At 40.2% G+C, this 14,210-nt stretch overlaps 1 protein-coding gene across 4 annotated transcripts in view; it reads left to right on the forward strand.

Annotated features, from left to right (window-relative positions):
* Positions 1 to 14,210, forward strand: part of SPSB4 (splA/ryanodine receptor domain and SOCS box containing 4) — a 96,656-nt gene that overhangs the window by 43,682 nt on the left and 38,764 nt on the right. Inside the window, exon 3 of one of the 4 annotated variants that reach the window (XM_030954116.1) lies at positions 4,964 to 6,980. The exons of the other annotated variants lie outside the window; for them this stretch is intronic. Coding sequence (XP_030809976.1) covers positions 4,964 to 5,067 — 104 coding nt within the window. The 3' untranslated portion in view covers positions 5,068 to 6,980. Of the gene's footprint in view, positions 1 to 4,963; positions 6,981 to 14,210 lie in introns of those variants that run through there. 4 annotated transcript variants of the gene reach the window in all.

Consider the following 14,210-nt stretch of genomic DNA (forward strand, 5'->3'; position numbering starts at 1 on the left):
TAATATCTGATGAAATTGTTAGATAACAAGGAGAAGCATGTTGCTGCTGTGACCCCCGGGCAGTGGCCCAGCAGAAGGTGAGTGGCAGAAGTGGGTCCTGTCCAGTTCTCCAAGCACAGGAATGTGTGGGCTCTGCCAGGTCTGTGCCCAGTTCACACACAGGAGCATGTACTGCCTCAGAACTCCCTGAACTTGCAGGCAGGGCGAGCAGGCTACTGGCACACAAAAATGGGAGCCAGAATTTCTGGTTGGATGATCTTTAGTCCGCCTATTCCTTCAGGGTAGCTAAATTCAAAGAATATATACTTAGAATAATACTTTTGTTTCCTTTGGGGATGTAAGTAGAGATGTTAAAAGCAGAGGATCTGTTGCATGGCAGGGCTCAGCAGCTGCTGATGGAGCCCAGGGACCTGTGCTGGTGAGGGCCAGATCCTGCAAGAAGAGATGCTACTCACTGTCAGCTTCTCAGCTGCTAGAAGTTGGGAATAAAAGAATGGACAAGGTAGCAAGTGGAACTTGGTTCTTGTTTGAAACTGTATTATCTGAGGTGTAGTAGGAGCTACAAATATATTTATATATATATATATAGGAAAAAAATAGATGACTGGGCAACATTTTCTTGTTATTTTGGGCTCTTCAAATGGCTCATGGTCCTTCAAGAAGGCAGTAAGAGCAAGTGTTCAATACTTGCCTTTTAATTAGTAATTTCTAAAATAATTTACTATCCTTTTCCATTAGGATGGAGTGGTCTAAATTTTTTTTCTGTCAAAAATTATTTCTCTGCTCATTAACCTTGTATCTGACATACCAAGTAGAAACAAAATTAGTTTGACCCTGCTTAAGACTACCTTTTCTAAACATCTGTAATAAGCTCTGGGGGAAAGACTTTTTATCCACAGAAGCCCTGCAGGTTTTACAGCTGGATGCTAAATGGCAGCTTCCCAAGTGCTTTCATACAGGGGAATATCCACGGATCTTAAGTATTTTGCAATTACTTAGTCATTGCAGAATGATGTGATGACAGTCTTTTTCTTGGATTGTGGGGGAGAGAGACTTTTGCAAACTGAGTATTTGTTTGTGAAAGCAGTTTTTATAATACTGTGACTATCTGCCAAACTAAGCAAAGTACAGCTCAGCTTGGTCCATCACGTCCGCACAAGGAATTGTTCTGCATTCCTTTTGTATCTTTCACAGGGCTGCTGAAGGGAGCTCTAGGAGGATGAAAACACAGGAGGAGGATGTGAATGAGTTTGGTAGAAATTACAAAATAAAAGGGACTAAGTGGAGAAGGATAGCTGTGGTCTGTGAGATGGCAGAGAGAAAAATTCCCATCTGGTTTCTCATGGGATAATTTTGCTGGAAGAGGCAGGATAGCTTCCTAAACTATCCCTGAGAAAGTCAAAGTCTGTATTGTTTTTAAACACATGAACCTATGGATAAAAGTTAACTTGTGAACCAAACTTTTACGTAGGTCTCAGTGTTAATCTGATCATGTGAAGAGGAAGTTTAAAGCCACTTGGCTGTGGGGCAGTTTGACATCCTGGAATCACATCATTTGTTATCACATGTTCACTGATCCATTACTGTCCTGAAACAAAAACAGCATTCAAGAAACCAAATGAGCTTGTTTAGCTGGTGCTCCAGAGCAAACACTGTCTTTTTTCCACTAAGGGTGTTTCTATCCAGCCAGCCCTTGTGCAACAGTGCAGGTTTGGCCGTGGCACTCTCCATGTTTGCTCTCATTGCACTTTTCATTGCAGGTTTTTATAATTGCTCGTTCTTGTGAAAATCAGAGCAGGTGTTGAAGAACAGTTGTGTTCACAAATTTAAATACATTTGAACATATATGTATATGGGGAGTTGTTACTGTTTGATTCCTCTCTAACATTACCAGTTAGCTCTTCTTTTTCCCCCTTTCCCCCCTGCAATCTTTTTCCCCCTATTCCCTGGAAGTATTTCCTGTTCCTGAGTGCAGCTTTTGGTAGATCTGCCCATAGTAACTTAGCTGGTCTTGAAGCTGCTGTCAAACAGTGCCTGGTAACTTTCTATTCAGTGATTGATTGCTGCCGTTCAGAATGCAAACTACAGCTTGGGATGGTTGTTTGTGTGGAGTCCCGTAGGGCAAATGGAGACCTCCACGGCAGGGTTTTATACTGTCTTCAATACTTGCTGCTTAAATTGAAGACCTCTGAATACTTTAAAGGCCCCTGTATTTCAGTTGCTTGGCAAAGAGTGAAAGGCTTGCAGGAATGGAAGAGTGAAAGGCTCAGAGGATGGCTTTCATGCAGCTGCCATGAACTTAAACATACGTCACAGATGATGCAGACTTCCAAGTGTGTTAATTACTGCAGGGATGGCAGATTCACAGGAGGATAAGGCTGCAGGTCAAAGATCAAGGACCTCTGTGCCCTCTGGACTCTGGATATTGCTCCCAGAATAATGCTGTAATTAAAATCAGTTGTACTTCTGCCAGCTGCGTCTGATACCCACAGTATTCGGTTTCAGAAACTACCTTGAACATCACATGATGATGATCTGTGACTTTACTCAGGACATTTCTTCCCTTTTTTTATTTTGAGAAACTTGGAGTTGCAAGTGTTTTCAGTATTTGGGAGGAAAGGCAGAGGGACAGGACGGAGAGTGCTCATAGTAAATACATTGAGTTCTTCCCAGCACAAACTCCTTTGATCAAATGCTATCAGTACCTACCACACTGATGTTTGCCCAGTTCCTAAGCTGGACAGAAGACAGAATTTTACATCAGTCTTCTGACTTACTGCCTATTGCAATAATTAGAAGCCTCAAATAACATAAAAGCTGTAAATGTTACTTTCCAGATCAGGGCATGTGCTTGTTTACAAAAAGCTGGTCTATTTATATCTGGTGTCTGATGAGGAGTCCTGGAGACTATTTATAGACTGGAACAGAGAAATAGCAAAACACTTCTGTGTAAATGTACATTGCAGATCATGACTGATCCATTAGTGTTTAAACAAAGCATTGTGAGGACAATCAATATAACAATGCTGTGATGGGAAACTTGGTCATTGAGTAGGTAAACTGAACTCATTGCTGTTCTTGCGCTGGACCTCCCACAGTCCTTACTCAATTCTGAAAATAATTGTTGAGCTCAGGAAGCTGGAAGCATTTGTCTCAGAAGTGCAGACTTTACTTACAAGTATAATTTATGGAACACATTTGTCTGTACCTATTTGCATTCGTTCTTGCAGGATCTGGCCCTCACCAGCACAGGTCCCTGGGTTCTATCAGCAGCTGCTGAGCCCTGCCATGCAACAGATCCCCTGCTTTTAACATCTCTACTTACACCCCAAGGGAAACAGAAGTATTATTCCAAGTATATATTCTTTGAATTTAGCTACCCTGAAGGAATAGGCGGACTAAAGATCATCCAACCAGAAATTCTGGCTCCCATTTTTGTGTGCCAGTAGCCTGCTCGCCCTGCCTGCAAGTTGGCTGAGTTCAGGGAGTTCTGAGGCAGTACATGCTCCTGTGTGTGAACTGGGCCCAGGAACAGTAGATCATATTCCTGGATCTTGGGTTGCCTGGGGAGAGGGTGATGATCCCTGTGGCTCCTGCCTCTCCTGGCTGCTGGGGCACTTGCAGCTCCAGGGAGGAGCTGGGGGCTGTTCTCTATGGAGGGAGGAAGGGGCTCAGTGCACATCCTCTCTAAGTCAAAATTGTGACATTATTAACTGCTAGGAGAAATCCATAATCTCTCATCAGACTCTGGGTTTTCCCCCCTAATGGGTTTCAATTAAAATTTCTTAATGGATTTGTTTTTTTGTTTATCTAAACTTGTTTTATGCTATTTATATAATACAAGGCTCTGGAGGCTGCAATGGGAATAACATACTCTGAAAATCCAGTATTGCTAAACCCTAGAAAGGATTTTCCCTACAGACATGCAGTCAGAGGATGAAGCAGCAGCAATTAACCAGCCAATGCTGTGAAGAAGCAATCTTTAGCTTTTGAGATAATTTTAACGGGAAACAGCATTTCCAGTGCCTGCTTTAGAAGCCAGATAGCTATTGTTAGGGGGTTTTTGTCTTCTAAATGCACTCCCCTTGCCTGGATTAAGTGAATTTTTTTGTCCTTTAATCGTAATTTGTTGACACTTCCTAATTAATTCTCAGCCTTTTCCCAGCAGGTTGAAACCACTGTATTGTCACTAGAATATGCCACTCTGCTAAGTGGCTTTTCACCCCAGCCACCCCCTGACCCTTCTTGGTGGTCTCTACATCTCTCTCGCACATATTCTTCATTTATTCAGTCCCCATTTCATTCTTTTCCTTCCCCAGCTGAGTTTCTCTTCTATTGCCACACTAAGCAGTAATAAATTCTTAATTCTTGTTTTGGGTTTTTTTCCCCCCCTTGTCCCCAACTTCAGGTAGTGCATTTTTGTTATTGATAACTGTAGAAGATCAGGTGCAGTGTCACTCTTCCAGAGAAGGACATTTCAGATTTCAATGTGTGACTTTAGCTGTAATGATGAATGGGGTTTGTTTTATATAACTTTTTCCTGTTAAGACCTCCAGTGACAGATCCTCCTCTGACAGTCCAAGGGCACAGATCAGCTTTACAGTTAGCAAGTTTTTTGGTTTTATGGTTTGGGAGTAATTTGTGGATTCAGTTTCTTTTTTTCCTTGCAGTCTTGTCTAATTTGTTTATTAGCAAGGGATCCAGTTATCATTGGCCTAGCACAAAAGAAGGTGCTGGGATGTTTTCTTTCAAGGTCAGTATTTCCCAAGGCTAAGAACAGCCATCAGTAGTGCACAGCTGGGCTGTGGATTCTTTGCATCCTGACATACCTAGTGTTTATTCTTCCCTCTCTGGTTCATAAAAGTGCCATGGCAACTGTCAAATCTGCTGTTTTAAGGAAAAAATGCTTTATAATGTGTTCTGATCATATTTCCACTGATTTCCCATGTATCCTGTTCTTAAGAAACAAGAACCTTGAAGAGCAGTGACTACAACTCTCTTCTCAAGATTGAAGTGAACAAGTTACACTGTGAATATTGTACGTATTGCACTAAAATAGCAACTTGATAGCCTTGCTTAATTCTTTTATGAATTTGCTTGAGCTACGATGATGGAACTGCTAAGCAATGTGAATTAATTCTCACAGGTTAGTATAGGAAGTGGAAATTTGTAAAGGACTATTATTTTTTTATTTGCTCTATCTTTACTGCTTTTGGGCGCTGTAGGCTGCAAATCCAAGTTTCAGGGCAAACAGGGATGCTTCTGTCATTGAGTGAAATATTTATTTTATTGCCAAAATGCATATGCTTTTTTAATTTTGACTGTTTTCTGTTTCATACGTGTTTCCTCGTAAGTTATGTTTCTCCTTAAGATACTCCTTTGTCTCTCTAGCAATGGAAGTTTCTACCCTTCTGTAATTACAAGCTCGTTTTACAGATGTCCTCTTTCTCCTAAATCCAGTGTAGCTTCTCTACTAGAGAATCAGTTAAACAACCTGGTTTCTAGTTTGAGCTCAGAGAAAATTCCACTCTAAAAAAAGAGTGTGTTTTGGCTCATGAGTGGCAGTTCTATACCAATCTTCATATTATGGCAAAGTTCATATTTTTATGGTTAATTGACAGGTAATGGGCCTGAAAACGAGCATGTCCAGAGATGCTACTGTGCCCTGTAAGTGGTTCTACTGAAAGTAGTGCTGGTGCTCCCTGTGTACAGGAGAATAAAGTTGCCCTAGCAGTAACGCTGTGTGAAAATGGTGCTGAGGCTGTGGAGTGAAGTACTTGGAAGCTGGCAAACAGCAGAATGGAATTTGTTTTTTTGCTGCTGTAATTCTGAGCTGGGCAGCCTTATCCCACTTTCTGGGATAGTGTTTCACTCTGGTGGTAGGTTCAGCTGCAAGTCATCCTTTTGTACTCACTTTTTCCTTGACTCTTTTCTCCCCAGCCCTGTGTGTGTCCATGAGTTGGTGTATTCTGTATTTCCCCAGACAGCCAGTGTGGAAACCCCCAGAGCATGACAGTCCCTGTGTTCTCAGGTTCAGGTTTGTGTTGCCCTTTGAAGATAAGAGCAGAAAAGCCCTGCTAGCAGGACAGCACTGGATCAAAGCTCCCCCTCATCTGCTTTGATTTGGCAATACACCGTCAGTCTTTCACTTTAAACTGTTTGGGTTGGGACTGATGATCAAATCTGTCTTCCAGTCTGTTACCAAACCTGATTTTTGCTGAAAACCCTCAATGTTAGAAGTGTGAGATGGGACATTTCAGTCTTCAGTGCTTGAGCTCACTGAAGGTTGAGGCAGAGGAGATGCTAGAACTTATTATCCCTTTTTTTTTCTTTTTTGAGAAGGTTCATATTAGCTCTATCTCTACCAATTTCTTATCACTGGTTGGCCAAAAGAATTGCCTTATTCCAGAGAAATTATTTGTATTAAACCAAAATGCATTATGAGCAAAGCAGGTAACATTAAAAAATTATAACTTTTGTTTGACAGTTGTATTTCTTACAACAGACACTTTAATTTTTACAGCATTTTTCTCCCATTGGAAATGGGAATTCCATTTCTGCATGTGTTGGTTCAGACATGACATTTAAAGACATGGTGCTTCTGTTTTTCATTGAAAAGTTAATATTCTTGTGTGTGCGACATACCTGCATGTCTACTCACTCTGTAACTGAATGGGCCACAAAGCTTTGAGACAGCATCTTGAAGCTAAAAAAATTTACTTCCTCCTTCCTCTGGTTTTAGCAAGTTTGACAGCTACAGTTTATCTGAGCAAGACAAAGTGATTCATTTCTTTTAGATCCTGCTGTGTTCCCTCATTTCTTGTAGTGTTTCCCTTTCATATTTTGGCATTCTCTTAAGCATGAGCCTGTAATTGCTCTCAAAAATACATTTCTCTGTCCATCAGAACAAAACAGAATGTGGGGATATACTAATGCCCTGTTCACATGTTCAAACCTGAAATGCTTTATGCTTCTGAAGACTCCTCATTTTCAAGTGATATGTATTATGTAAAATATAATATATTGAAAACACTTTAAAAATATCTTTATGAAAGGGAAAATAAATTTTAAAGGCTTAGGAATTTGTTTTGTTTAGAACCTGGTGCTCAAACAACCACAACCAGGCAGCATGTTTGGGGTTTGTGCATTGTCAGTGACTGCTTCTCTTCCAGCCTTGCCTTTTTAGCTTTTCTGTTCTTTACAGCATTAATTGCCGGCCTGATGAATTAGCTCATGCACTTCAAATTTTTGTTATATTTTGACACTGGTGATGTCAAAGGCTCCCACTTCTCATGAAATAAGTGATGTTGGGGTAAGTGACTCAGGTTAGGTTGGTGTGGAATGTGTGCCTTGGCTCCAGAAGAAATACCATTTAATTTCTTGGTTCATACTGAGTTTCAGTGCACTGGAAGGCCTCCTCATCACGTGTGTGGACTCACTCTATCTTTGTTGTTTTAACTACAGCAGTTGCTTTAATGTGCTGTGTTGTAGCCCTGACTCCAGCCCTGCTGCATGCATGCTTGCCATATGTGTAAACAATTTGCTGATTTTAGTGGTATGACCTGCTGGCCTCTGCCTGTATAAACAAATGGAGGCCAAAGTTCAGAGAGATCAGAGGGGGAACTTTAAACATCCTGCAAAATCTGCAGTCCATTAAGTGTACGTTAGTATTTGGTTACAGCCAATCCTTTTGTACTTCTGAGTAATTTGTTCATGGCATGTTTGGGAAAGGAGGGATGGCTTCACCTGGGGCTTGGGCTTGCCCTGAGAGAAACAAGCTTCAGTGGTATTTTCTTGATTTGGGAAGGGAATGCTCTCACAGATGCTTCACTTTTCATTTAGATTGAGATTTGAAAGTTAGGGTTGTGGGGACATTGGCCAAAGGGCTGTAGTGTGCAAAGAATGAATGATATGAGAGACTTGTGACACAAGCAGGAGAATGAAATGTGTGGCAAAGGGGGAAAGCGAGGAGAAAAGTGACAAGTGCCAGCAAAATCGAGAAAGATGTACTTGAAAGAGCAAATGTGAAGAAGGCAGTGCTTAAAAGGAAAAGGCAGGTAAGTCTGGAAAGAGGGTTTAAAAAAAAAATGCTGAGATTTTGACAGGAAATAAGCCTTGATGTAGTAAGCCAAGTAGCACATGGAAAAGAAAGGTCAGGACTGTCCAAGCTCCTGAATGGCCAGACATCCCTCCTGTGCTTTCTTTACTTTCATCACCACTTTTTCTGGCAGGAGCTCTGAGTCCAACCCTCAGCTCTATGGTGTTAAGCACAGCCATGCTGAGCTTTCCTGGACATTTCTGGTAGCTGCTTGTTACTTTTTTGTAAAGCAGGCTAGGAGCCTGTATAAGTCAAAGAAACTGACATGTTCCCTGTGTTTTTAGTATGAACTTTGCAGGAATCACTGTGATGCTGCTGGCATCTCTCAGGAGTTTTTGTCATTCATGACTTTACGACTGGAGTTTTCAATTTGAGTTGAAATGGGTGAACTGTTAATATTTCTAGATTTGAGAGGCTAAATTAACCCTGCAAATTTTTGTGTGATATATTCTTAATTTCTGATGGACTTTTATAAGTTTTTAATTTTTTTCTCCAGTTTTCTGAACTGACTGTAAATTTAAATCTGTTACTTCTACATTATAGATCTTGTGTCCTCTAAAATAATTTGCTAAACTTCCAGGTATAGCTGATCATCAGGAAGATGTTCAAGGCATTTTATATTTTCATTTCAAGAATAAAGCAGAAACTAAATCATCTGTGATGCAAATGTTTTCAGAATCCTGCATGTAACTTGATGTACTTGAAACACTGGAGTTCCAGCCTTTCAGCATCATCCCCAGCAGCATTTCTGATACAAAACTCTGACAACATCTCTGAAATGCAACTCTGTTAACCGGCAAGCATCTGTATGCAAGCAGCAGCTTCCTGAGAATGTGATTTTTTTCCTAAATCACTTATGCAGAGGAAGTTGCAGACTTCCTCTGGCCCATTTTTCCAAACACCTTTAATACATAATGCATACATAGTCTGTAATCTTAAAATGTTCATGAAAATGAGTTTGTCTTTAAAACAGAACAGAGGAAGAGCAAACCAGGGTGTTTTGGACTTGGTACCAAAGGGGTGATGCTTTCAGCAGCTTCCCTGGCCACAGGGCAGCAGTTCTGTACTTCTGTGGCTCTTGATGTCTCAGCTCCTGGCTGGGTTGCATGTGAGGTGCTGCACACAGCAGCAGTTAGTGGTGGCAGCTCTGCAGAGAAGGAGCTGCAGGAGGAATTGGCCAGGAATTGACTACTACAGAAAAATTAGTTTGGGGAGGGGTGTCTGGTAGTTTGGCTGCTGTCAGGTTCTCTCCTAGAGGGGGAAGCAGACCCTGCTGCTCTGGAGCAAGAGGAGCCATCACACTGTGGTGGTGAATGGTTTCTCAGCAGCCCACAGCAAAGTCCTGGTCAAAAATTCAAAAATGCCACAGCTCCAAGGAACTTCTCATCAGCTGGAACCAGCATCTGCTTTCTGTTCCCCAGATTATTGTGCTGATAAAGACTTCCTTAAAATAGCAATATACCAAGAAACATTTTGTGTATGAAATGTGAACATAAAATCTAAGTGTCGCTTTTACCATGTTACACTAAATTACTTATTCCCCATGCTTTTGAATCACTGTAATTTTGGTTTAAGAACAATTTACTCTAAGCTACTTGTTTGCTTTATAAGACATCTTAACAAATTGTTTCAGTAGGCATGTTATGTTAAATAAGAAAAAGGTTTGCTTTCCTAGGTAGAAAATAACAAACCATTTTGTAGAATAATTTGCTTTCCCACCACTGACAATTCCTTGCAATAACAAATGGCATTGTTTGCTATTTTCCCCTGCTGAATGTTTAGCTACCCTTATAAGCAGGATAAGCTGTAGGCCCAAAACCCTATCAATTTTAGCATCTTCTTGTTTTGTTCTCAGTTCACAATTGCCTTTGCAGTGGTGATTTTTAAAAAAAGAGATTAGGCTTTTCAACTAGACCTTTTGGCTAACTCTGCAGTGTTAGTTTATGAGGTAATGCATTAAAGGAGGTGTTTGGTAGGAGCTGCTCTTGGAGCAGGTGAAAATGAAAATCCAGTGTTCTCTCTACTTGGGAAGTTGCTCAGTACTACGAAAAGAAGAAAACCACATTTATATAACCAATACAAGAACACACATAAAGTGTAAAAAAACTGTTTTTCAGGCTTTTAGGATTAAGATTGAGCCAAAAAGGCAGATGGTAAATCCATTTCCCAATGCTAATCTGACAGTAGTGTTCTGATCCTCTGTGGAGCTCGGTAATGCTGTGTGCTCCTCTGAAATCCACTGGCTGCTGGGAAATGGTATCTCCTTGTGCAAGAAAGTCTTCTCTGCTTTAGCTGGAGACAGAAGAGTGTCTCCTTTTAGTGAGCAGGTGGGCAATACTGTTGTTGCTCTAGTTTCTCTGCAGGAAGTATGATGACATGTTTTTTCAGGAGTTGGGGAAGAAGAGTGCTTTGGTGTCCTCTGACTGTACAGCTGTAAGCTGTCTTTTGCTCATTCTTTCCTTTCTTTAATCTGCAAATGATACTGTCTCTATTTGCGCAGATTTGAAAAATGGGCTCTGATCAGCTGATTCTGCCAGCTGTTTTGCAAAATCAGTATTTTAAAATAGTCTTTTGAGCTAAAATGTGAAAAATTACCTTTGAAGAAATTGGGGTGAACCAAGTGAGTTATACAAGTGCAATTGGCAAATCTGTCTAGATATGTCTTGAACACAACTAGATTTTACTTGATCCCCTGAATAAGCTCTAAAATTCTTGTGTTTTTTAAAAAAAGAACTGTTTTCTTTGTCTGTCTAGAAGTCACTAGTTTTGTTTAAAGTGGAAAATCATGATAAAGCTGAATCAAATGTAGAGCACTCCTTTAACTTTGCAGAATAAGGAGGATGGATTTTCAGGTGGTAGATGGGGGAGGTACTTCTGGACTTTGTTGCTGCCACTGCTTTGAAAGATCTGTTCTTTTGTTTCTCTGTCCAAGTTAGTTGCAGTCACAGGAGTTTTTAGGGGCTCTTTGCTTTTGTTTCACAATTCTTACTCGGTTCTACCTAGACTGCAGTAAATGGGTAAGCAAAGGGAGCTTTTTCACAGTAGGGCTGATGTTCTGTATTACATGATGCATCTAAAGAATCAAGTGTTCTGAATTAAGTAGGATTATATCTGTAATTTTTCAGATCTTTATCTGTTCTTTTTTAGGTAATAACTTCCACATTTGGCCACATTATAATTTTAAAAATAAGCTTCTGCAGACAGAGCCAAACTACCGATGTGCCAAATGGCCATCCAAGATGAATGGTACATATACTTCAGATATATATATAGATATAGATATGTGTGTGTGTGTGTATATAATTCTTATCCATTTTAGGGCCTTTCTTCAAATTCTCATAGAACACATTCTGCTGTTTTTGGAAAAGTGAAACCAAGTCCTTTATTAAACACGTAGTTGTGTGCTGCAGGCAGCAGTCTCCAAAGATGTTACTGCTCTTTTTGCCAGGTAATTGTAGCAGAGAATTCGGTGCCTCCTGGGGCACTTCTGCCAGCGGTCTCCAGTCGTTTCCTGCCTCAAAGGGAAAAACAAGGAGCAGTAAATGATTTCTGGTTTTAATTAGGCTGACAACGATTCTGCCCTGAAGTGTGTTAGGAGAGACAGTCATTAAGTGTGGTGTCCCTGGAGGCATTTCCTGCCCTTTTCGGGCTTTGCTGGTGTGCAGCATCTCTTTTGGCTTTTTGTGGTGACTCTGCATCCCTTTCTGGCCTTTTGTGTTCAGGCTACAGCAATTCTCACATCTCTCCTGTTGGCAACTCGGCCTTACTTTGGCATTGCTTTTGTATTTATCTAGATGTTCCAGTTGAGAAAACAGGAATATTTTCAATCATCTAGTCCACATTATGTACAATAGAGTCCATTACGGAGGACACCTTATCTAGTTTGTGCTTCCATTGATCCAGGCTGGAGATCTAGTGTTCAGATAAAGATTAAGTTAAAAATCTAACAAGAATTGGGGCTCTTTATATTAGAAAGTGTAACAAAGGATAGTATGATTAGACTGGTGAATATATATGATGATTATTTCATGGAAGGGAATTTAATGCTTTTTAGTTGCTGAAGGTGGGAATGTGTGGGTGTAAGGGCAGTCCAATTTGAAATTTCAGATACTTCAGAGAACCTGATGAAAGAATCCCTTCTGAAAAACCTGTATGTTGGTGAAGTTGAGCAGTTCTTTTGGGAACCTTCTTTAAAAACAGCAAGAAAAGATGGAAGCAAATGGTCAGGCTCTAAGTTGGGAGGAGCATATTAGCAGGTTCTCTGCTGGGATCTACTCTGCTCAGTATAGTAACAGTGAATTGGAAGACAAGGTGAAGTAATTTAGACACAATCTTTCACGGTTGATAAATCTAAACACAGGACTCTGAGCAGAGTCTTGTAGTCATTAACTTGACAGTAAAAAAGTAGGTGAGGTTTTGTGCCCAGTACTGTGTAACAGGATGGGGTGAGGGGAACAAATCTCCTTCTGTGTGGTGTGTGAGGAGTTCTGTGCAGGATGAACTGTTGCCACCTGGAAAGAGATCCTGGAGACACTGTGCATCATATGATGAAAATGTCACTAATGAGTGACCCACAGGGTGAATGTGATGTTGTGAACTGAGACAGAGCAGGAACCTGGTGATGTTGGTGTGGCCAGCTTGTGTCTTGATTACTGCGTGCTCTTGTCCATACCTGCTCTCCGCTACCCCTTCTCCCCAGATGTTAGAATATGTAACTATTAAATTAAATAGATACTAAAAATTAATAGTTTGAATAGGAAGAAAAGTATGGCTTCTGCAGAAGGAAAGAATAAATAAACCAGGATCTGACCAATAGCCCACCTGCGTCTGTATCCAGTCCTCAACAGTAACAATTACTAGCGGGCTAAGGGACAGTGTGGGAACTGGGCAAGGTTAGAGAGAGAGTGAGCCCTTTATTTAACTGATTCCTCTGAAGCTTCATTTCATCTGGGTGATCCCCTAGCCTGTAATCATCTGGATTTCATACTTAACAGATGGATATGTGTTTAGTAACCCTTAATAGTTACTTTCCTAAAAGCTCTGGTCTTCTTCTATGGAGCTGTGTAAGCTTTTTGCATCCAGAGCACGTTGTGGCAGCTTACATATGTGTTATGTGACAAAACACCACTCTTGATTTGTTTTGGTTTAACTCTTCAGCCTGAAAAATAACTGCAGAGAATACTAAAAAAATGTCTGTGCATTCATAAATGGCACAGAAAATGTTGACTGTGGAAGGTTCTGTGTCAAAATCTGATGATGGAGGTGTTCCAGCAAAATACCAGGTGCCTTATTTAAAAAAAAATAAAAATCATACATCAAAAAAATCAGCCCGATAAATTATTTCACTGAGATTAAGTGAAAATCAAAAGTGTAAATGGGCTTGAAAAGGAATGAAATATATTCATAAAGAATCTACTGATATTTGTTGGACATGCAGTTCAGTTACATCCTTCAGCACAGGAAATGTAATAAAACAGAAAACAAAAGAGTACCAGGAAAGCTATCATAAAATTATCTGCTCATAAAAAAAGTTAAAATTTAATATGGTGCTTCCTCATATATTAAAATAAATACAAGATTTAGCTGTATGTTTTTTGAAACACCATAAGGTAACATAAGTGAATCTGTGACATGCACATTCTGTGATCTCTGACAGGAGAGGCAGGATAATGTGATATTTAGTAAAATGTCAGGTATTTCTGAAGAGCACTAAAGCTGCTGCAGGAGTTGCAGCAGGGATTACAGGTTTGTCTGGTCGTGTAAGGTGAATTTCATTTCCACTTCACCTCTGTGAATAAGATGAAAATAAAATATGGAAATACTGCTGCTAGAATTATTTGATATTCTGTTTGTCACATGTGTTTTCTATTACCAAGTAAATGCTTAAAATTGTTCCAGGAGACTGAAAACAAGCTTTTGTCAGACACAGTTTATAAAATAGTTTCAACCACTTAAAAAGGAAACAGCTTAAAATGGATTATTATAGGTAAGCCTAAAAACTGCCCTCTATAAAGATTAGACCATGTCAGAATTCCTGCTGTTGCTTGGTAGTGAAGTTAATTCTTTTCTCTTGAGCTGAATATGGGCATCTGTTCATATTTAGGTAACCTTT

The sequence above is a fragment of the Camarhynchus parvulus genome, chromosome 9, assembly GCF_901933205.1.
Source record: "Camarhynchus parvulus chromosome 9, STF_HiC, whole genome shotgun sequence".
NCBI classification, from domain to species: domain Eukaryota; kingdom Metazoa; phylum Chordata; class Aves; order Passeriformes; family Thraupidae; genus Camarhynchus; species Camarhynchus parvulus.